A 22644-nucleotide genomic window follows, 5' to 3' on the forward strand; every position below is an offset into this window, starting at 1 on the left:
CCATGCCGCCAAAATAGAAAGGAATGGTCTGCTGTGGCTTGGATTTGTTTCATAAAGGAAGGACGTTAGTTACAGCACATGGCAGGATCTAACACATTGTTCAGTATCACTGGAATGTAATGAGTGATTAAAAGTAAAGATAATGGCCAGGTGCAGTAATCAAGGGATTTTTTTTTTTTATCCACTGCACAGCGCTTTGAGAAGTGGGAACACATATTTGTATCACACACTCAGAGACCCATGACTCAAGACCTTACAGATATTTAGTGATACTTTTATTATTTAAGGGGTTCTAAAATGCTGAAAAACATAGTAAGGGTTTTGCAGAGTGTATTCATTAAAAACATAAATGTGCAGAATTTAAGATGCTTTCAACCCAAAGTACCCAGCATCTGAGGAACTACTTTTTAAAGAACTAAAAGTTGTTGTCTGCGTGTGCTAAAGACTTGAGAAAATTAGGCAAATTAGGCCACAGACATATGATGAGCAATGATTGCTTTATACATTTTGCACACAACTGTACAAAATCAATGATGTGTAATAGGAAATGTTTAGCACTGAAGCCCCACCTTCAAAGTGCCGGGACTTTTGGAAAGTGCAACCCACCAAACAGGACTTTTAAGATTATGTATTTCCAGAATTTAATTTAGAGCCTGGTCTCTTTGGTGGACATGCAAAGTGTCCTCCAAAGGCTCCTCGTCCCTATGGTGAAAACGCAACATTTGGTTGAGCAAAGATGCCAGAATATCTGGAGCACACAGTTATAGTAAGAGCTTTTAAATAGGGTGCAGAATACCCCATCCTGGTGGTCATGACAGCCAAGTACTGGCCATATTTCACTGTGTGTACAGCTCAATTTCTTGTGTGGGATTCCCCCCAAATGCTATGTCAATTAAGACATGGCTGCCACTTCGACTGTGTCACCCTCCTGTCTGCTATGCAGCGAGGTGAACTTGCTCTGGGAGCACTAGCTATGACAAGAATGCCTCTAACCACTGCTGTGCATAATGGCCAGCAGACTTGAGGCCGGCCAGACACTGACGCCCATGCTAAGACATGCATTAGCACAGACAGATGCAGCCAAGTATGCGCACACACACACACACACACACACACACACACACCCACACACACGAAACAAATGGACACACACACACACACACACACACACACACACACACACACACACACACACACACACTTCCCCATCTCAGATTGTTTTCCATCCTCCCACTAACCTACAACTCAAGAGTCTGGTATGATAGACTTCTCCCATAATTTGAGATTACCTCAGCACTCCCCTGAGCTTCAGCTTTGTTTCACACTGACTGTGATTAACACTGCTTTGAATAGCTAAGTTTTTATGTCAGTAAACATTCTTTTTCTTGTTTTAGTAAATTGTTATAGTTTAAACCAGCACGGCAGCCAACTTACCATTTAATCCTCTTTAGATTTCAAAGGTCATTTTGACTGCAGTCAAGGTTGTTCTGTTTTTTTCTTTTCCTCCGCATGCCTTCAGCTCGCTCAAAGAGCCTGTTCACAACTAAAGCAACGCACTGTGCACATTGTAGAGCAAATCATTTTTGGGGTTATGTAAGACTTGGACAATGGAAAAGACTGTGTCCACTGAGGCCTGACCAATATCCTTCCCTCCACCACTAGCTTTTCTGACTAATGCCTTGTGAGTTCAGAATGGGTTAAGACCGTTTATGAGGGAAATGTTTTAGTGTTGTTTTGTCAAGACTTACTTGATAATTTCATGCTGTATTAATGGCTCTTTGCTCGTTGTTACTTATCTGATATCAGTTATTGTTTCCAGGAAGGATGGGTAAGCACTTAAGTTCAATACATTTTAATACAAACAGTCATCATGTAATAAAAAGTATTTGGTGTAGCACTGTCAACAGGGTTCCCACCAGTGCTTGATATCCTTGAAGGTTTTGGACTTGAGGGGGAAAAAACTCAAAACATTGAAAGTTTTTGAAAACTGACACAAATGGAAGTGGTTAATTAAAAGCACTTTGATTTGATACTATTTGTGCAAGTGAAAATAGAAAACTTAACATTAGTACATAGTAGGCAAAATATGAAATCACAGTCTTTGTGTTGTTCTTTTTTCATTTGCCTAAACTTTACAAAGTATTTTTGATGACTGAACCAAACCAAACTGCAACCGAACACTGGAAAAAAACAAACAAACACAACAGGAAAATACTAATTATTTTTGTGTAAAAATAAGAAATGAACAGTATAACAATATGTTATAAACGGGAAACATCCTGTGCTCAACCATTCAGCCATGATGGCTTGCTCCAAACTTGGTCAGTCTTTCGTAAGTCAAAGTGACGCTCCTGGACACATTAACCTTGATGTTCTTGGAGCAACACCAACAAGCCTAGCTTCCGCTGTCAGTTATGGCAGAAAATTGTGGTAAACATTAATGCATTCGGTCTCACCTCTGCTGCCTGCTAGTTGTTATTATAAAAAATTTCAGTGCTGTAACAGTAGTTAACCTTGATACGTGTCTGAAACTATGCCATGTGGGGTCATTTAAAGAAATTGAGTCCTGCGAGTTCTTATCAAGTCCTTTAACTGGATATTAAACAAGGTGTGGGAACCCTGTTTTTAAAAATTCTGTCAGTATCCCAGTCTGAACTGACCTCTCATGTGCAATCTACTCAAATGTAGAAACTCTTTTTCTTCCAGCTGTACGTCTCGTCAGAAAGCCGTTTCAACACACTGGCGGAGCTGGTGCACCACCATTCCACGGTGGCAGACGGCCTCATCACCACACTGCACTACCCGGCGCCGAAGCGCAACAAGCCCACCATCTACGGAGTTTCTCCCAACTACGACAAGTGGGAGATGGAGCGCACTGACATCACCATGAAGCATAAGCTGGGAGGGGGCCAGTACGGGGAGGTGTACGAGGGGGTTTGGAAGAAGTACAACCTCACTGTGGCAGTCAAAACACTAAAGGTAAGAAGAAAATGGCGTGTGTGAGAAAAGACTGGATTTATTTCTGCATGCCTACTGCTTTACGCTCACACCGAGGACGTATGTCAGTATCCATCTAGTCCAGTGGAAACATTTTGACACCTACCGTCTGACGGCTATAAATCTTTCATTTGGCTGAATAAAGCTGCCATCTGGTGTTATAGGGATGTAACTGCAACAAACCTATGATTTCACTCACTTTCTGCCAATAACTCTGTGCAGGAGGATACAATGGAGGTGGAGGAGTTTCTGAAGGAGGCTGCTGTCATGAAAGAAATCAAACACCCCAACTTGGTACAACTATTAGGTATGTTGAGAGCCAGAAGTCTGGGGGGGGGGTTCTTTACTCTCAGATGAACTTTCACTTTCTTTCATTCTTTTGCAGATGTATTCGTGTTTGCAGGTTAAATAGTTAATTGTCAAGTGCAGCAGTACATGTTAAACTTTGCATGGAGGTTTTTTGCGTACAAATACAAATCGTTCATTGAATACTGACGTTTTGCTAACTTGTTTCCCTGACAGGTGTGTGCACACGGGAGCCACCATTCTACATTATCACGGAGTTCATGACCCATGGTAATTTACTAGACTACCTGAGGGAGTGCAACAGAGAGGAGGTCAATGCCGTCGTGCTGCTCCACATGGCCACACAGATCTCCTCTGCCATGGAGTACCTGGAGAAAAAAAACTTTATTCACAGGTGGGTGTAAAGAACTAGGCTTCATACTATTTTAAAGATATCGTTGAGTGAATTGATTTCGGTTATGTAGTTAAAGGTTTGTCAGGGTACTTGGTTACCTGGCTTCAGTAGTGAAATCTCAGTTAGAGCTGCAAGAGTACGAGAGAAGAAGAAACGCCTTTGACCTGAAATTACATTTTCTCTTTCCTTCTCATTCCTGAGCTGCTCTCCTCTCACTCTCCCATCTGTTGGACTTGTATCACAGACAAGTCGATGTCATAACATAGCGAGTTTGTTCTGGCACGTTTCACGAGGGCCTTTTAGAAGAGACGAGGTGATTTATGTCTTTCGTATTTGCCAAAGTGTGTTTTAATTTTTAAACCTGACAAGACGCGGCTTGTGACTCTGCTCCACACAAAACATCTGCAGAAATCCAAAACCACAGTGGATGTTGTAAAGACACTGCTGTTGTTTTGTCCTTAACTTTCCTTTTTCCTGTTGTTTTTTCTTATTAAGTGATGCGTTCAAGTCAGATCATGATGTTCTTTTGGAGTAGTTTGTGATTACTATAATCAGTAGTCTGATTATAGAAAGTTCCACCCCATCCTCCTGTTCATCAGTTCTCTGTATTGTCTCCTACAGGGACCTAGCTGCACGTAACTGCCTGGTCGGGGAGAACCACCTTGTGAAGGTTGCAGACTTCGGCCTTAGCAGACTGATGACTGGAGACACCTACACAGCTCATGCTGGGGCCAAGTTCCCCATCAAATGGACCGCCCCGGAGAGTCTGGCCTACAACAAGTTCTCTATTAAGTCTGATGTCTGGGGTAAGTTTGTATTCCTGATGTTCCTGCGTTAGAGGCTAATACTGTCATAAGAGTCACACAATTAACTTTCTTCTGCCTGCATCGTCAGCATTTGGAGTTCTGCTGTGGGAGATCGCCACCTACGGCATGTCCCCTTACCCCGGCATTGACCTGTCGCAGGTGTACGAGCTGCTGGAAAAAGATTACCGCATGGACCGACCAGAGGGCTGCCCCGAGAAGGTCTATGAGCTCATGACAGCCTGTGAGTAGCAAAAGTCATCTCAACAGAATATGATTACATGCAGTCTATGCCATTGGAATCCTTTTTTTATTCCTATTTCTTTGTCTCCGTCAGGTTGGAGGTGGAACCCTTTAGAACGTCCATCTTTTGCTGAAACACACCAAGCCTTCGAGACGATGTTCCAGGAGTCCAGCATCTCCGACGGTCAGTGCTGCTTTCTTTTACATCCAAAGCATCAGTCACTTGTTGCTGAAACGATTTGCGAAGTCGTGGTTGATTGCTTGTTAAATCATGTATTTGTGATTGTACTTTTAGAAGTGGAAAAGGAGCTGGGCAAGAAAGGGAAGAAGGCGACATTAGGCTCCATCCAGCAGGCTCCAGAGCTGCCTACCAAAACCAGAATCCTCCGCAAAAACACGGACAACCGGGATGGAGACAGTCCCGGTGAGACACGCTCGCATCCACTGCACGTTTGCACTGCTGCACTGTAAAGTAGTCCATAACCTTTCTTATTTGAAAAAAAAAATGTACTGCAATTAATTATTCTTTGAACTAAAGGCCAGTCAAGATGTTAAAATGAAACTTTTTAGTTCATCCAGATGGTGCTTTCATCTTGATGCTGTCTTATCACTTATTTCCTTTTAGTTTCCCTTTGACTTAAGGCAGTCTGAGCTTTTAACACCCAGTCAGATCAAGTGCTGTCTGAGATATGTGGCTGTAACCACAGAGCCAAGAGCTAAGGCAGGCCCAGTTTACTCATTTAGCTCTGGAAACACCTGCCAGCTAACGTCTGCTTTCATACGCCGCTCACTTTTTTGAACATCTTTTGAAGTCATTTGTAATTGAAGTTTGATAATTACAGAAAATTTTCCTCATCCCTGATTATTTTCCTGTTTTTTTTTTGGCTCCTCTTTAGACCCAGTGGACCCAGAGGCAGCTGTGTCGTCACCCATGCTCCCCAGGAAAGAGCGCCCCCTCCTGGACAGTAACCTGAACGAGGATGACCGCTTGCTACCCAAAGACAAGGACAAGACACGTGGCAGTGGCTTTCTCAGTCTCATCAAGAAAAAGAAAAAGAATGCACCCGCTCCACCCAAACGCAGCTCCTCTTTCAGGGAGATGGATGTCCACCATGACAGGAGGGGCGTGACTCCAGATCCTCGGGACAGTGACAGCTTCAACAACGGTGCATCTTTGGCCATTAATGATGTCACACATGGCCTTGATAATGCAAAGTTCCTGAGCACTAACAATAATGGGGCAGGGGGGATCACCAATGGAGCTCCTACCTACCCGGGACCTTTGTTTCCCAGGAAGAAGGGAGGTCCTGCAGTGCCTGGTCCTGGAGGAAAAGCAGCTACAACACCGCCCAGTGAGGAGGAGTCCATGTCTAACTCGAAGCGTTTCCTCTGGTCCTCTAGCATGCCCACCAGCTCAGACGGCACTGAATGGAAGTCTGTGACACTGCCAAGAGACGTCGGCCAGCGCCACTTTGACTCAGGCACCTTTGGGGGGAAGCCAGCTCTGCCTCGCAAGAGAACCAGCGAGCAAAAAGGGGAGAACGCCCCGCGAATGGGCACCCTTACTCCCCCACCACGTCTGAACACCTCATCAGATGTTTCCTCTGCCTTCTTAGGCAAAGACACTGACCCCAGTCCTGGTTCCAGTCCCCAGGCATTAACACCTAAGGTTGTCAGGAGACCAGGGATACCGGGGCTTGAGAACTCCAAGACCAGCGCCCTCCACGCTGAGCTCCTCAAGCCCAACGTGTTCCCTGCTTTAGGGGCAGCTGGAGACGAGTGCCGGGCCCGCAGACAGAAGCACACTGTGGACTCTTCATCTGTCAGGGAACGAGGAAAGTTACAGAAACCCAAGCCGGCCCCACCTCCACCACCCGCCAATGCCAAAAAGATTTCCCGCAGCCCTACTCAAGAACTCCCGTCCCTCTCATCCTCCAACTCAGACAGCAAAGCTAAGGGCCTCCCCTCCGTCTCAGAGCCTCACCACTCAACCACTGCAAGTGACCAAGCCCGCTCACCCATCAGTGAGGGCTCCAAGAAGCTGCCCCTGGGCTCCACCTCCAAACCTCAACCGTTAAAGACCTCCACCTCCTCAACTTCAGTAACCACCTCCCTCTCCAGCCAGAGCCTAGGAGGCTTCTCCTCCTCCCTCTCCTCCCCCGGCGACCAGAGCTCGCCCACCGCTTTCATCCCCTTAGTGAACACACGGCGTTCCCTCCGCAAGACGGCACCCCGCCAAGCATCCGAGCGCACCCCGAACTCAGCCGTGACACGCGAGATGGTGCTGGAAGGCACGGAGCTGCTCCGCACCGCCATTTGCCGCAACTCTGAGCAGACGGGTAGCCACAGCGCCGTGCTGGAGGCCGGCAAGAACCTGTCCAAGTACTGCATGAGCTACGTAGACTCCATACAGCAGATGAGGAACAAGTTTGCCTTCCGCGAGGCCATCAACAAGCTCGAGAGCAGCCTGCGCGAGCTGCAAATCTGCCCCACCGCCACAGGGGGCGCCAACGCACAGCAGGACTTCAGCAAGCTGCTGTCCTCTGTCAAAGAGATCAGTGACATTGTTCAGAGGTAGCGCCGTAAAAATCTAAAACTACCAAGATATGAAACTTTAACGAACTGTATCTTACACTAACCTTTATTCTGAGCATGACCTGTGGTTCATCCTGAGCTCATGTTGGCTCTGAGGAAAAAGAGCAGCAGCAGAGTTTACACTACAGACACTCTGAAACACTTAAGCCTGTGGTTACTGCGGATGGAATCAAAGGAACCTCCCTGTAGACGTCTTCAGGCAGAGGTTGCAATATTTGAAAGCCTTAACCATGAATGAACAGTCTTGTGGCCTCAGTGAGAGGCTCGGGGCCAATTCTTTATCAACATGACTTTTCACCAATCATTTCTGAAATGATCATGTCTTACATATTCTAGTTGTGTTTTACCCTTTATCGATGACACAAGTGGGAAAAAAAAAAAAGAATAAAAGGCCTGTGATATTTGTTTCCATCACTGTTAGTGCCGATGACAATGAGCAAAAACAAAATGGCTAACCTCATCTTGTTCTAGGATGCCTTCTAACACTTAAATGACCGATTTCTCCTATTCAGTGTTCACCTGTAAGCATTAGGGAGCGTCTGGAACGGCCGTGTTTGTGACCCCAACGCCTCTGTCCAACACATCCCATTTTTCCGCAACTTTGCACCATGTCATCAGTGATTGGTTGTGTGCTGACTGAGTGATGAAAATGTGTCGGTGTTTGTTCCGTATGAATGCTTTGTTTTTCGCAGTATTTGCAACCATGTGCCATAAGATAATAATGGGAGCAAGTGAACGAGGCAGAATGAGCCTCTGGCCTTCACCTTCTTGCTTCACTGCACACTTGGGTAACAAATAGTGCCTTAAACACTATTAGCAGAGCTGTTGCAGAAATGGCTGTGTTGATTTGTTTATTGGATTTACAATGTTTGATTGCCATACCAAAAAAAAACCTTAAGTCTCCAGTCTAAACTGGAGAGGGACCAGGGTGCACGATCTGCAACTCAGTAGATCGGACTGTCGTTAATGTTGTCCTTAGACTGGACCTTTTTATTATTATTATTATTTTTTTTAATACAAGTTAGATTTTTCTACATGCCAGTCACAAAAGCCATCCGTAGCAGCTCGGCCTTGCAGCAGCAGCAGCATGCTGTTTTATCTGTGTTTCTCCGAACATTTGCCTGAAAGAGTTGGTCTTGATGGAGGGTTTATGTCACATGGTCTAAATGCTGTTTCAGAGGCCTTTCCACCCCAGCAGAGAAAAAAAAGAATATATCCTGGGGGAAACACTGGACTGAAATGTTAATGGATTTGTCACTTGCTGTCTTACAAAATAATGTATAAGTGAGAAGCTGACCATTATGGACTAGGAAAAAAAAAAAAAAAAAAAAGAAATTCCACTCTAACATCATACGTTCCTTTATGCTCATCTGTAGCTCTTGGACATTTTCAGTATTTGTGCTGTAGTCTTCTCACCCCACGTGCCCCGTCTGACTGCGATGCCTGACACAAGTCAACCGCAAGCTGCCTTGACTTCAACATGGTACTGTCAATGTTGGCTCTGTTTATTTTTTATTTTAATTATTCCTCCCCATTACCAACCATACCACTACTCTACTTTTTGTGTCTAAGCCTCCTCACCAATTTTGTAGACAAACTTTGCTTTTCCTTTGTAAATATGTTTTCCTTTTTCCTATTTGTTTTTCTCTCTCTAGCCTTGGTGCAATTATTGTTGCAATAAAATACAAAGCAGTTGTGCTACTTGAAATACATCACTCAGTCTTGTGTTTTATTTTAACCAGCCTAACACACCGTGCCACACCATCCCTTATCGTAGCCACGAAAAACTGAGAAAGTCCCTGTGAAGCTGGTGGGGTGGGTTGTGGGACACTGTAGAATTTTCTCAATTGATTAGTGTGTCTATAAAAAAACAAAGTCAGAAAAGTGAAAATTTTTTAGCATTTTCCATTGCCCAATAGGTCATCCTCAAATGTCTTGTTTATAGTGTTCTGCAGTGTCTTGCTCTGTTAACAGACAGCAACAGTAGCTAGCGTTACTTGAGAAACAGAGTCTAACAGAAACAACCGGCTTTGAACACAACACAGAAGTTCCACAGAGTCCCTTTCATTGTCGACAACTAATTCCACCATGTCAATTGTGCATGTCAATCCCAGACTGCTAACTACACCCATTTCTTTGTAGATGAAAAAAAAAACACATACAAAGCAACAGGTTATGTATAATTTATTTTTTCTGTCTAGAGTATTTTGTCATTAAAATCAAAATGTCAACATTTTAAAATCATATACACTCAAGAACGCATTTAAATGTTAGCACAGCTCCTTAAAAATTTATACATATGTACTTTTTTTTGTACTTGTGGACAGACAAAAGCAGGAAGTGGTTACTCAGGCTGCGAAGAGGTGGGACACAGGAAAAAGGAAGACCCAGCCCACCGACTTCCCACGATAACAAACCAATCCCCACTCCCCATAAGTTTAAGACAGCGACGCAGGCCCCTCCCATGGGGTGGAAAAAGAAAAACAGAATATAAACATAAAAGTGCCCCATTCTCCACTCCATACAGAAATGAGAGGAATCAACAGACATAAATACTAAGTTTGCACATCATCTCAATCCACTTCTTCTCCCCTCAACCAATCGACAGGTTCAGTAGTGTGCGGACGGGGGTGGTTGGGGGGTGTCTAGGTATCTGTCCTTTACATACATTTATTAATAGAAACTATGTTACAGAATTTCCCAAGCATGAATTACAGGCAACCCACTAGCACATCAACTGTACAAATCTTGGCAGAGCCAGCAAATAAATTTTCTAAATCCCAAGTAGCGAGGTCATCACCAATAGTTAAGAAGCAATATATACAGCTGTCCAATCAGGGAATCACTCTATGGTACAGAAAAGTTGTACTTTGGAGGAAAAACAAAAAAGCATTATTGGATTTTTGACAATTTCACTGCAGTGTTTTTTGAGGGGGGGGGGGGGGGCATGCGGCTTGGTGTTGTATTATACAAGGCAGAGGAATGACCACCCAAATGAACAACAGATCGGCTCTTCAGTGCAGCACTTGAGATAAAGGAGTGTTGACGGTTTGTCTATTTCATCTTAGTCAAGATGTGGGCTTAAGACCATGCTGCTGATACATATGTTCAGCCACCACTTGTATGTTTCTGTTATCCTCCAGTAAAATGCGATAATTACTTCTTAAAAGAGTTGATTCATTGAATTGGGTGGCGAGTCCATCAGCAGTGTGAAGAGCAAGTGCAGCAAAACGATAAAGATTAAAGAGTAATAACATTAATCATAATAAGGCAACAAACAATGACAAAGAAAATGCTGGTAAAGACAGAATTTGTTGATATGAACTGGGTGGGAAAGCGTTTTGAAGGGGTCAGATGGGTGAGGAGAAGGGGAGCTGGTACAAAGAAACTGATGTGAATGAATCTTCTGTTAAAAAAACAAAAAAACAAAAACAAAACAAATGCCATGTTTTTTTTTCCCATGTTCTTCTTTTGTTTAAGTGTCATTTTAACTTAGTCAAAAGAAAATCCCACCCAACTTCTTAACACACAGACACTCACTAACACACACACACACGCACACAGACAGACAGACAAGCTGGAAAACACCCATTATTCCTTCGTGTGGAATCTCAGAAGAGAGAGAGGAGATCACCCGCAAGGAATTTGTGGGTAATTCCTAGTTTCCTACACGTTTTCTCTCCTTAGAGCATCATCAACTCGCTTTGTGCAGAAATAAAAAGCCACAAGCAGGTTTGAATCCTGCTGAAAGAGCTCACTGGGCTACACATTCTTCTACACCACACTTAAGAGCCTCTAACTGTGTGGCTGGCTGAAACACTACTTTATTTTCCTTCACAGAAATGAACCGCGAGCGAGATATCCCACCCGCCCGAGTAAATGCTGGATTGGTAAACCATGCAAGAGAGGCGTTGGGAGTTTGCGAAATGTAATTCAGATCAGATTCGTATGGATTGATCAGTGGTGGATGAAACTTAACGCAGTGTTTACACGTCATATATAGCTATAAAACCAAACATAAAAAAACAGTCTCGGTTTATCATTATCGTATGAACATTACGTCTATCTAAAGTGTCAGTAACCCGTGTGATGTGTGTGGCGTCTACGATTCTATGATGGAGGGGGGACTGCGCTGAATGGTGTATGAAGAGTGGAGGGGAGCGAAAGAGGAGAGTTATGGGACGACAACACACTGACAGAGTTTAGAGAGGGTGAGTGCGGTGGCAACTAAGGGAGGCAGACGAGCAGAGAGGAGGAGGAGGGAGAAGAGGAGGAAGAGGTGGGGAGGAGAGATGTAGTCCACACAGCCAAGCTCAGTCTGGCCCAAGTCGATATCCGCCCCCCGTTCCTTTCCTCCGCAGCCCTGCTCTCATGCAGCTCCTGGTGCGATGTGGGAGGAGGGTGGATGGACGTACGGAGGTGGAGGAATGGATGGAGGAGAGGGGTGGTTAAGGGAGGGCGGGCAGGACAGACGGAGAGAGTGAGAGAGAGACAGAAAGATCGAGGAAGGGAAGATGAAGGGGGGTTTGCTTGGTCATTAGCAGCCACAGCCTTCCCTCTGGGGCTGTGGTTCGCTGGTTAGCCGGCCGCCCTGAGGGGCGGAGGGCTTGTGCTGGACCCCCGACTCGGCGGCGTTCAGGTCCAGGCTGCCATCTTGGATGTTCTGGTAGATCTTCTTAGCAGCTTCCAGGAAGGCGTCCTCGACATTTTCACCTCTGAACAGGGAGCAAAAACACAAGCATGAGAAAGCAGGCAACAGAGAGCTTCAGAATGTAAGCAAAGGGATACTTCGAGTTCAGCAGTCACCAGCTTGTCAAGACTTACGTTTTTGCACTGGCTTCCAGAAACAACAGACCTGTGAAACATATAACAGCCACAGTGACAGAGTCAGTAAACATGCTCACATGCCTCAAATACCAAGTTCTCTTTCAATTAAACCCTCAGCTCACTTAATCTTTGCTCAAATCCCCCTCTTGTAATTTCTGTTTCAGCAATACAAATATTGAATGATCTTAATCGTCACTTTCGTCTCTTGAAAACAAACCATTGGGGCTTCTTTTACAAACACTGAGCAGGAATACAGAGTATGAATCTCATTTTTATTCTAAATATTTGGACATGTTGTTGATTCTTGATCGTTTTGTTAAAATTTAGGACAGAATAGTCCAAGTTTTGTAAGATGCTTTTGCAGAAAAGAGTTTTAATGTTCTGTCATGACTTAATAATTTAAAGGTCTCATGCTCATTTTCAGCTTCATACTTTTACTATTTAGGCTTTCTAAATTAATGTACTAGCCTAAATTAAAGTATGAACCCCCTCTGTCTGAATGCTGCATTTCGCAAGTCTATAGCTAAGGTTACAAACTATTCCATTACCACAAACAAGCTTTCTACTACACTATACCTCACATATTTTACTACCTGATCTGTCTTCAAGCTGTAAAGTTAGAGTTAGAATAGTTTGCACCTGAAGTCTGTCTGCAAAGACGGACAACTTAGCGGATGATTCTCCATTTTCAGCTCAATTAACTCAAATTCTGTAGTCTCATTCAGCCACTTGTGTGCAACTGTTTGTTTTTTTTTATTATTAATCTGTGGGGTATTTACTGGGGTATTTTATGGAGAACAAAAAGTGAAAGTATCTTAAGCTTGTGTTAACCACAGACCTACTTTCAGGCATGTAAGCAAAAACCATTGGCTTTGAGATGAGGGAACCAGCTAACTTACTTCCAGGTTTCAGGACTCGTTCCTGTGGCACTCTATTGCAACCATGTTTGTGCAGTGATTGTTTAGTTTTGACATCACAACCTTACAATCCTGACAGCTCATTTGAAGGCACAGTTTCTGTATATGGGCTATGTGCATTTCCCCAATGATTGAGTGTTTTTATACTTCGACAGTGTTTATACAGCACATAGACTTGCTTTATAATCAAGAGGACAGGAAATCTAATTTTCTAAAATATAGAGACTTTAAAGTTTAAGGAAACAGTGTAACAGCACGATGAAATGTAAAGAGAAACATTTCCTCCTGCTAAAACCCTCTTGCTGTCTCCAATATTTGCGGTTCTGTGTCTGGCTCACCGTTCTCCTCAGCAAACTGCTTCGCTTCCTCATACGTGACGTCCCTCTGGGCCTCCAGGTCTGCTTTGTTTCCTATAAGAATGATCACCTGAGCATACAGAGACAAAACAGGAAGAATGAGACAATACTCTTGATAGTATGGTCTCTCAGGGAGAAATTAGCTTTCCCCAAGTCTCTGAGAGCTAAGAATGCCAACGGCAGTATAGGTAGACTGCTCCAAAAGAAGTTGTTACACTGTGGAGTTGTCTGTTAAGAGATCGATTGAGAGCTACACCTGAGCTCAGGGGCTCTAGCAACTGTGATGTAATTAGACTGGTGATGTTCTGATGTAATGTAATGAACTTCCTTGTTCTAGCAGTAACAGACTTTCTGACCGACTCTTTGCTTGAACTGCTGCATGTTCAGCAGAAACCATTCCTGTTTTTTCACCTATTTTTTCTCTTAGTCATCTTCACTGTGTTAGCAACTAATGATCACCAGTGTTTTACCATGTTACAGCAGTGAGTTTTCTTCTTGGGGAAGCGTAGAGGGCTTTTTTCATGGCTTCATAGAGAGTCATGGGCACATTAAAATTGCATCCTATGAAATATTGTGTTTTTGTGAATTATTGACTTTTACTAGGAGAATGAGAGAAAACACATTTTTAGAAGCTCTTGCTAAACTACAAAAAGTCTTGCATAACTATTATCTTCATTCTGATTACGACAACAGAGGCAGTCAAATGATCACATAATGTTTTCATTGTGTTTCCCCATCACGCACAACAGCAGCCAAATAAATGTCTCTTGGAGCAGGAACACATGTTGACACTTTCGGCAAAACTAAACACTTCAACAGTGCCACCACATGGCTGACACAAGATACTTCAGAGGAAAACAGGCCAATGGGCTTCTGCTGATTTTTTTTTCTTTTTTTAATCTCTGTAATGTATAAAGGTGACATAAAAAATATACAACAGAAAAACCTAACAGCTTGCTATCTCTATTGTCTATACACCAGGAATACATGTCTCACTTGATAGAGAAAACCTGGAGCTGAAGTGGCATATTGAGGGAACACAGCACAGTGAACGAGAGCCGTGTGATTTGTAGCTAATCATATTTACCAAGAAATCCAATTTAAGAAACATACGGGGCTCTGGGGAGAATGACGCATGGGAAAATGGGGGAAATGAAGCAGCAGAAGTGACAACGGGAGAAAGAAAACTACACAGTACACACACAGAGTAATTACAGAACACAAAATCAAAGGATAATAATCTGTGTGCTTACAGTATTGGGGTTGGTGAGGTTTCTAGCATCAGTCAGCCAGCTGCTGAGGTGGTTGTACGTGCTTCTCCTGCATGACATCAACAGAGGGGGAGAGGTTACTGTGATGACAGGCAAAGACTTGACATCATGTTATCTTTGCAGAAGGTCAAGCAAAGACTGCAGCTGCTACATCTTAATGATTATATAACAATGACAGCAGTGCAATATGTACAAACTCCTGTTGAGTCAAGCACCTTTCTGTCTGTAACCCTGTTACCAATAAATGCACCAAACGTTCTACCAAACTGGATTAAGGCACTTTGAAGTCTGTTCAACTGTTTTTCAGCAAGCTACAGCAGACAGTAAACAACCTGAAGACACCCTGTGCACTCTGAACAAGACTGGACCATGTGCTTGCTTATGAAACTACATGGAATGAAACAAATATAGTAACCAGTTATTAAAGCCACACCATTCAATTAGAGGATATGGAATTACATTACTACATGCTTTACATAAGAAGCTGATCTTTGTCCATTAGCCCAGCAGAAACTGTGGTTGACCACATCAACAGCGATGTAAACAATGCATATTAGTTTTCCAGTAAAGTGCAGTTTCCGGGGCCCTGGGGTGATTTACTGGAGTTGGGTGTGGCGTGGACAGACATTCCACATGCTGAGCGGTGATATCATCTAACAGTTTGGGCAAGAAGGTCGGACACAAGCTTGAAGACAAACTGTTCATGTTTGCTCAGGATGTGGTCTGTACGGCTTTGCACTTACGCCTCTATTAAGCCTCTTCTTACATACATGTTTATATATACTACTATACACTGAATGGTTATTATATGAAAGCTTGAGTGTAAAGTTTTGACTGCAAAGTGATTTCCATAGTATCTTACCTGGTGATGTCGTAGACCATGAGCGCCCCTGCGGCTCCGCGGTAGTAGGAGCGGGTAACGGCCCTGAAGCGTTCTTGTCCCGCTGTGTCCCAAATTTGCAGCTTGATCTTCTGGCCGCTCACCTCGATTATCCTCGTACCAAACTCTACGCCAATAGTATGGGGGCAGTCAGCCATGACTGGGGAGAAGAAAGGACAATTCTGTGAGTTTAATTTGATTCTGTTATAATTAGCTTCACCGTTGATATTTCATATCCTCAATGTTTATTAAAAGAAATGTGGTGATGTGGCTTTGTGCATTTTTGTCATCGGGTGTCCTTAACACTTTCTTACTAAGCTTTGAACTGTGTTGGTATGACACAGTGTGACAGGGACTGTGTTCAAGTTTTTCATCCTTTAGGTTAAGGAAAGATGCAACTCGTACCTAATTTTAGCTTACAATGATGATCTTGTCGTGTGAACAGCTGCGTAGTCTCACACTCACATTTGCATTATAAGGCAGCAGCAGGTGCATCAATGATCAATGACAGGCTTTAGTCATTAAACTCAGTTGTTTTAAATTTCAACACCCAGATCGCTGCAAATTTCTTTAAAAAGCCGACAGTGAAAACCTTTTCTAAATCAACTCTGTGTGTGGGTATGCAGGATGTGATGGTGGCGAGTGAATGAGGAACACAGCATCTGGCTTGCTAATAGTAGCACTAAACACAACGGAGCTGAATAGGTAATGGGAGGCTGCAGCTGACTCACACACAGAAGAAGAGTCTCTCACTGTTGAGCTCACACTCGACTTCTATGCCACCAACTTCCGCCAGCGTACACAGAAATCTAAAGCGATTTAAGCACTCCAGTTGAACCTGGCAACCTTACATACACCGAGGCGCAAGCAATAATGAAAAGGAGTCAAAATCAGGGCAGCACTTACATTTCTTTTCTGTGAACTGGTGAAGCAAACATGACTTCCCTACCCCCATGTCCCCTGTGGAGAGAGAGACAGAAAATAGAGAGAGACATGGAGAGAGACTAAGGTCAACCAAGGAAATGACACAAGAACAACCATTCGCTATTCAAGCCTGCAGTATTGCCCCAACGCATGATGAAGCAGCCGTTCTGGGACAGTCAGCGAAGAAAATGCTTCAAAATTCAGGCGGAGTGGTACGAGAGAAACATGGAGGAAGACTCAGATATAATTGCCGATACATGTCTATAACCATTTAAACACACACCAATTGTAAATTTTTAACATAAGTGTCTTGATCCCGTTTGTGTAATCATCTGGGACTCCTGAGTCCTTCATTTGCAGCTCAACAAAACAAGAAAAAGCTGCAAGCAAACAAAATAACAGATGTATTCTGCTAGGGGCAGATTATATTAACAAAAATTCTGTTCTGAATGAATAAAAGTGTGCCTGTATTTTGTGTAACTCTGTCAGGAATATGCTGAAAAACCTCAATTAGTAATTTGCATTCCATCTTATTTTACTATGCCTCAACAGGCATAAGAGGCTTACAAAATTATATGCTCCAACAAGCAGGAACACAAGATCTTAAAAACACAACTTTTTGAAACTGAACTGACAGTTTTCTTCACCTTTAAAGTGTAAGGGGTAAAAAAATAAATAAATAAATTTTTTTAAAAAACACACCCTATAAGCCACTACCTCTCCAGAGTTACTCATCTACACATCTACTTAAGATCAAGCCTGAGTGTTAGCTCTGAGGCAGGGTGTTTTAAGTTTCACACAAGAGCAGGATAAATAGCCCAGAGCTGTGTGTGTGCATTTATGTCTGTCTGTCTGTATGTATGTATAAGCAAAAGCAGCAATATGTTCACTTGGAGGACTCATGTTTGGGAACATGTCACAGATTCACAACACATTTGCCCAGCATGCTACACTATTCATTTATGAGAAGCACAAAGTGGTACAGCATTTTAATATTAATAAAGATGATACAATTGAGACATTATAAGCCACTGACATAAGAAAATCTGAGTGGACTAAAAGTGTTCAATTCAATTTGTCAAATAGTTTGTCTAGTATTACTGTGTCTCAGCAGATGAAAGCAGTCATGCAGAAACATGTCTTTAAGTTTTGTGCTTCCGATCAAAGCGAATAACATTATAACAGATGTGTTGAGACATGCTGATCCACTCAGTGTATTGAGTAGCATAGAGCACGTACAAAACAAATTCAGATGGACCTTCCTTGACAACATGGCTCACATGCAACACTTATGTGCATTGCTCACTTACCAATAATGATGTATTTGAAAATGTAAGAGTAGTTGTATGGTGCGGTGGCCATCGTGGCTCTGAAAGGGAGAAAAGAAGGGAAAGGTTTTCTCTCCATTGGAATATTACAAATAAGAAAGAATGAACAAACATCACACTTCACAGAGTTAATACATATATTGGGTGCTGTGACGAAAAACATACTACACTGGAGAACCTAGAAAAAAAAAAACTTGAGCATGTCTCGGTGCAAATGAAAACAGTAAGTACTGTAAACGATTGGTGGTCATGTAACGGACAAAGTCGGAAGCCTATGAGAAGCAATAGGACCATTGTTATGTGAGCCCAAGCAAGATCCTTCAACAATGCACACTGAAGTACTGCAATAAAAATAGGACACATCCGTAGGAATGTAAATCAACACGTCAAATAATAAACAGTTTGCCCTTTGAGTAATTACTTAAGTGCATCATTCAATTCTCAATTACTGGATTAGTAATATGAGGCTCATCAATATCAGCAAGTATGATCTGCATTGAAACCACAGATGGCATATCTTTCTGTTTCTCGTGATCATGAGATAATTTACTTCCCGTTAACCTCCAGTGATGCAACAACTGAGAATCAACAACCAATCAACGACAAAACTTAACACCAATACTTTTTTATTTTGTTGGTCAACTAGGAGATGGTATTATTGCACTGCCCACACACTTCATATTTCTGTCTAAATAACAAGTTTATCCAGTAATAATTGTAAATAATAAATGGACTTGCATTTCTATAGCGCTTTTCATCTTACTGACAGCTCAAAGCTGGACGACCCACTCTACTTCTTGAGCCACAGCCACCCTAGTGTGACATGTATTCAAAAAAATCTACTGGATATATCTAACATACTGGATATAGTGTATGTGCCTGCTCTACCCACAGCTCAGAGGAAGCAGGCATCTATACAAGCGAGGAGATTATTCAATTTCAATACTTAGTGGTGAAGCTCCTCCATGGTCTTTCAGCCAGTATTTTTGCAAAAGCAACAACCCCTGCTGTCTGAAATACCCGTTTCTTTTCATAATGATAGAGTGCGGCAATGACACTGGCTAATTTTAAATGGCACTGGTCACAGTCTGTCTACAAGTAAACACCGTGGCACTTACATGTACACAAGAACACCTCCAGCATCATAGGCTCAGAGCGAGGCTAAAAATAGCCCTGACACCTATCTGATACCTAGCGATGCTTCATTGTTCACACTTCACTCACAGACAAAGTGTGGAGGGAAAAGCCGTCAGTTTTCAACACTACTACTCAATAATAACAAAAAACATCACACAGGCTGAACAGTTCTGTTCATAAATGATTGGATCATGTATGACTTCAATGAGCTGCATCAGAAAGCAGGCAGTTTTTCTAATGACCAATTTTACCATTCAATTCAATTTGCAATGCCTTCTTCTTACATCAGGGATATTTCAATGCCGTGCTGGAAAAAAAAGCTGCTTTATAATTGTCTATCAAGGTGCTGCCATACAGTGTAACTGCAGTAGAGAAGTAAATAATTCCATCTTCACAATCGGGAGCCTAATCAGTCAGGAGCCTGATGGTTTTCATGTCCTTGGCAAAGATAGTCTGTCTTAAACCAGCACTTTTCTCTGATTTGTAGCCCAGTGATAACTGTGCAGCAGCTGAGGCAATTCCTGGAAACTGAAATCACTGTGCCACATATCAGCCTAGTGCTGGTGTTATGCTCATGCATATTTCTGCATCTGCAATTCAGTGACTATGTTTGACTGGCCATATTAATGCTGACACAACCAGAGGAAATGTGGATGGGGTGTGATACAAGAGTCTAAAGAGAGAAGCAATGAAAATAGGGCAAGTGATTCAAAAAAAAGGAACTTCAGACATTAAGATAAAAGAAGTAGACTTTCAGTGGCATGAGAAAATCAAGTAAGTGGGTAAAACATGTAAGATTGAAGATACTTATTTGTTAGATGGGAAATGAAGAGGGTCTGCAAGGCCACTCAGCTCAGGTCAATTCAGGTCACGGTGCCCCCCTTAAACCTTTGCTTTATAAAAAATGGTGCTGGGACAGGTATGCTCATGATGGCACACACTGACATATATATGGAATCTGGCTACAACAATGTGAGGAAAGCCCTAAATGTCTGATGTCTGACAACATCACGACAGAAGAGTTGAGACAAAACATAACACAAATAAATATTACTGGATAATAAAATCATATAACTAAGACAAATCAAAGTACATTTCAAAATGTGTAAGTACAGAAAATATTACCTTTTAATTACAGCCCAAGCTGCTTAGTGTTACAATCTGAAACTATGTAAACAACTTGGGGGGGGATACCAGAGCAGGCTGTGACTGTGTTTTTGTTGTTGGCCCCAGAAAAGACTTGGCTCACACTCACAAACCCTGCAACCCGACCTGACATTTGGTGATTACTCAGGCCAACACCAACTAGCTAACTGAAGCGAAAAGCAGTCTGTATGAACTTCTCGTGTGATAATCATACACTATCTGGGTATTTGCCCCATAACTACTTTGTTTAAATGCTGATAACACAATATTAAGCACAGTCCACTTGCTATCGAGGGTTTGTTTACACTGCAATGTTACTTATGCTGATATCATTTCCCCATTGTCTAATATATCTGAAATCTGAAATAAAAGATGAACTAGAAACCATCAACAAATCACACAATTACACCATCACTATCCTATAAAATCTAGAGTAACATTTGCTTTTTCCTGGCTGCCTCCTGTCACATGACCATCATGTGGAATCTCTACCCCTGGTGTGACGGTTTTCATTACCATGGAAGGCAAGCTACGAGGGGTAATCCCCAACCTGAGGAAAAACAAAATGTGATTCTGTTAGATACCCAACCCCCCTTTGTCGGTTTTTATTTTCTTCTTTCACTTATTACACTGAAATAAACCCCCTGAGTATCCATCAAGGAGACTGCGAGTCAGGACCATGTGACCAGACTGCAGCCTCAGCACTTCTCTGTTGCTCTTAAACACCCTGAATCCTTCTCCAGAGAAATATTGTCACTGCCTTTTCTCCTTTTCAACAGCCACTTCCCACAGAGGAAGGGATGCACCATTTATGGGTGACTCAAATCGCTGGTCTGTCAGGAAATCATGACACACATATAGCATATGGTGCCTCCATGATGTTCAGGCCCACAATTCAAATCATGTGACTCCTTTCAAGCCCTAAAAACAATACAATGAGATCATCACAGGCGTTTACAGGGGAGATAGACGCACCATCACACTGCATACAAATCCAACTGACGTCTTACTTCACTGATATTATATGATTAACGTACATCAGCACATATAAACAAGTAATGTTGTTATTCATCTTTTTAGATCAAGCCTGCTGGCACAAGAAACAGAAATGATGCAGCGTTTTATTCCAGATAAAGACTTATCAATCCAAATGTGAACCATTTGAAGGCATGGGTGGTCTACCTTATCACCAACTTACGTTTTTATTTAAATAAATCTGTCGTTTAGAGAAGTTAAGACGAAGAGGAGGCTAAACAGATGACTAGGAAACCATCGGACATAACGTGTAACGATGCACTACAGATCATCACGGTCTCACTTTTACACATACAATCAGGGAGAAAAAAAAAACATGATCCAAACAAACACCACTCGAGCGTAGGATTTTAACTCTTTGATTAAGGCACTGTAACATCATGCCTGCTCCTCGACAACTGCACCTTAGCTTAGCTCAACAACAAGCAGGTATCAGCCTCGCTTGGGTTAAATCTCTGCTGGTAGCCTGCGCACAAAACACAGCCAACGTTTCCAGGCGGAAGAGTACGTAAAATCTGACATTTACTTGCTTTCAGCCCACAAGATCGTGTCTGATAACAACCACGGCCCTAGATTAGCTGTTTTGACAGCTAAGTTAGCGTTAGCTAGTCGACTACCTACTGACATCCATAGATGTGTCTCAACAACAAATCGCATAAATCACAACATGTGAGTCGATTGCCTCCATCAGCACACACACAATTCCTCTCTCCTTACTATGACCAGGTTAGAGATCTAACTTGGCATCTGCATAATTTTTCAAAACCCACCACAGACTAAACTAACGGCAACTAGCGATAGCTTTTCAGATGCTAGTTTTCCAGCTAGCTGCAGTGGTTGGATTATGGTAACGTTAGATGCGTAGCTTGGTTAGCTTGTCAACACATATTTAGCCATCGGCGAGCGAGTCAATTCTCGCCTACAATAGTATTCTCTTACAGTTTAACCGGCAATATTTCCTAATCTTGAAAGCGAACGACAACCACCAACCCAACATTAGCCATCTGTTAGCTAGCGTCATTAGCTTTGCCCCTAGCTACCTGGCTAACACAGGCTAGCTAAACTGTTCCAACTGTTTCATAAATTAAATATCAGTGGCTCTGCGTTTATTAGGCATCATGTAAGTGTGTGAGAGTGTGTTTCAGTGTTCCCTCTTCCATGTCCTTACCAGAAATTAAGTCTTTTGAGCTTTGTGTTCTTGAGCTGTTCAGAAAAAGGAATGCAGGTTATCCTGGCTCAAGTATGATCTGTCTATCCAAGATGGCTGCTCACGGCACAGGGTTTCCTCCGCTGTATACAATGGGCTTCTGGGACAAAGAGCATCATATGCGGCGATTTGCGGTGTGTGCACCAATAGTGTGCACTGTTCCGTCAGGGCAACCTCACCTGCACAGGTAAATACATGTGCCGTATTGGTATATCACTTAGTACCGATTAAAATACCGCGTTAGATTATGTAAACACAACATAAGTGTAACCACGAGA

At 42.7% G+C, this 22644-nt stretch overlaps 2 protein-coding genes across 5 annotated transcripts in view; one reads left to right on the forward strand and one right to left on the reverse strand.

Annotated features, from left to right (window-relative positions):
* The window catches only part of abl1 (c-abl oncogene 1, non-receptor tyrosine kinase), a 34466-nt gene extending 25416 nt beyond the window's left edge, over positions 1 to 9050 (forward strand). For 2 of the 4 annotated variants that reach the window (XM_037117266.1, XM_037117268.1), the window contains exons 5-12: positions 2689 to 2979; positions 3220 to 3304; positions 3520 to 3697; positions 4319 to 4503; positions 4592 to 4744; positions 4838 to 4927; positions 5039 to 5167; positions 5640 to 9050. In XM_037117266.1, the coding sequence (XP_036973161.1) occupies positions 2689 to 2979; positions 3220 to 3304; positions 3520 to 3697; positions 4319 to 4503; positions 4592 to 4744; positions 4838 to 4927; positions 5039 to 5167; positions 5640 to 7321 (2793 nt within the window). In that variant the 3' untranslated portion in view covers positions 7322 to 9050. The remainder of the gene's footprint in view (positions 1 to 2688; positions 2980 to 3219; positions 3305 to 3519; positions 3698 to 4318; positions 4504 to 4591; positions 4745 to 4837; positions 4928 to 5038; positions 5168 to 5639) is intronic. The other 2 variants (XM_037117267.1, XM_037117269.1) reach the window with 1 other exon arrangement.
* A 455-nt stretch (positions 9051 to 9505) lies between these two features.
* On the reverse strand, positions 9506 to 22578 carry rab14l (RAB14, member RAS oncogene family, like). The gene is made up of 8 exons (XM_037117371.1): positions 22328 to 22578; positions 17824 to 17882; positions 16496 to 16549; positions 15572 to 15749; positions 14692 to 14758; positions 13421 to 13508; positions 12163 to 12193; positions 9506 to 12053 (listed from the first exon to the last, which is right to left on the reverse strand). Exons 2-8 carry the CDS (start codon positions 17873 to 17875, stop codon positions 11876 to 11878), a joined length of 648 nt encoding a protein of 215 aa, XP_036973266.1. The 5' UTR covers positions 17876 to 17882; positions 22328 to 22578; the 3' UTR covers positions 9506 to 11875.
* Between the last annotated feature and the right edge of the window lie 66 nt (positions 22579 to 22644).

This window comes from Acanthopagrus latus, chromosome 12 (genome assembly GCF_904848185.1).
Source record: "Acanthopagrus latus isolate v.2019 chromosome 12, fAcaLat1.1, whole genome shotgun sequence".
In the NCBI taxonomy this organism is placed as follows: domain Eukaryota; kingdom Metazoa; phylum Chordata; class Actinopteri; order Spariformes; family Sparidae; genus Acanthopagrus; species Acanthopagrus latus.

What these genes read in the sequence shown, in the direction of transcription:
- rab14l (XM_037117371.1), bottom strand. Translation starts at nt 17,875, where the DNA reads ATGGCCACCGCACCATACAACTACTCTTACATTTTCAAATACATCATT. An exon ending in CCAGTTCACAGAAAAGAAAT is followed by an intron (nt 15,750 to 16,495) that starts GTAAGTGCTGCC and finishes TCTTCTCCCCAG; the next exon opens with TCATGGCTGACTGCCCCCAT. An exon ending in ACCTCACCAACCCCAATACT is followed by an intron (nt 13,509 to 14,691) that starts GTAAGCACACAG and finishes CTGTATGCTCAG; the next exon opens with GTGATCATTCTTATAGGAAA.